This window comes from Lottia gigantea, assembly GCF_000327385.1.
Source record: "Lottia gigantea unplaced genomic scaffold LOTGIsca_401, whole genome shotgun sequence".
Classification (NCBI taxonomy): Eukaryota; Metazoa; Mollusca; class Gastropoda; family Lottiidae; genus Lottia; species Lottia gigantea.
Window position 1 is genome coordinate 34,227 of NW_008709384.1, and position 1,335 is coordinate 35,561.

The 1,335-nt window shown below is 48.2% G+C and overlaps 1 protein-coding gene across 1 annotated transcript in view; it reads right to left on the reverse strand.

Moving 5' to 3' along the window:
* Positions 1–901, reverse strand: part of LOTGIDRAFT_175777 (hypothetical protein) — a gene marked incomplete at both ends in the record, with an annotated part of 2,815 nt that extends 1,914 nt beyond the window's left edge. The window contains one exon of the mRNA XM_009060125.1: positions 149–901. Within this exon, the coding sequence (XP_009058373.1) occupies positions 149–901 (753 nt within the window). The remainder of the gene's footprint in view (positions 1–148) is intronic.
* Positions 902–1,335: the final 434 nt, after the last annotated feature.

Genomic DNA, 1,335 nt, shown 5'->3' on the forward strand with positions numbered 1-1,335 from the left:
GCTTCTTGGGTGGTTGATTATCCGGCTCAGCAACCAGTGCATTATTTCGGAGCGGATCTCCTTGACAAACGGGACATTTCTTCAGGAACTCGGCAGATGATTGACTATCATTGTAGTCAAGTAGAATTTCATCTCCTGAAAAAATTACCTTGGTTGCTGTGTAGACTATGACCGGTTTGCCATCCCCAAAGATATCAATGGGATTACCTTTGACGTTGGGGCAACAGGCGCTGTGGTTAATCAGCCGCCCCATGTGGCCGTCGTCCGTGGAAGCATCTCTGTAGTGCCACTTGTCACCAAACCGAAACTTAATCATGTAGCCCATGCCTCCATCAGAGCCTGCATAATATTTGGCATCCCCCTCCTTGCCGGAAAGATAATGTCCGCCATTATCAATGACCACCTGACCTTTCGTGTGCCTCTGCATAGCGAAAACTCCATTTCCTCGGTTTGGTAGTGAGCCTTTCTTAAACAAATCTAACCAGACATTAGATGTGACGGCGTTTCGCAGGCGAGCCGGGTCACTGGTCATTGTTAGGACATTTGAGGAACGAGACGGTTGATCAAAGTTCTTATTCAGAGTGAATATAAAACTTGCAATGGCCTGTATCTTTGCTGTGAGGTTTTTCAATTCTGGATATTGCTTGGGGAGAATTTTGACCAGTTGGGCTTTCGTGGACGTTTTAGAATGTCTGGTACATTCCACGAAATGTTGGGCGTATCTGTGCAATTTAAGGTCCCTTAGATAGGAGGTTACCGTCTTGATGATGATTTTGCCCTCAGGTGCCAACACACCCTTATCATCCACGCCACCTAGATGCTTGAACTCGGAGAGGTCCGTAAAGCTAGCAAAGACTGTGTGTTGTTTGGGGATTTCTCTGTCATGGACCACTGGGAACATATCGAGGGCTACTTTCTTTAAACGAAGCAAGCAATCCTCTTTCGTTAAATCATCGGAGGCCCTCGAGGAAAGACTGCTGCAGGGAGAAGGGGCACGATTAGAGGGTGAAGCCTCTGTGCCAGAAGTGGAAGTGGGAGTGGAAGTGCCAGGAGGAAGGGCGGGGGTGACATTGCCAGAAGTGAAACTTTCCTGGGGGTTGAAACACCAGGGACATCCAGGGAATGTAAAAATGCGTGAACCGGGAGGGGGGCATCTACACCTCGACTGGTAGAGGGTCGAGATTCTACGGCAGAATGAGCCGAGGGTAGCATTTCAGGCATGTGTAATGCACGCCAACTAAGTGCTTAGTCAATTCGACTAGGAACGTCGGGTGTGTGGGCACAATTTGCACTGTTTGGTACCAGGGTTTTTAATGAGAACATATGCCATGCAAA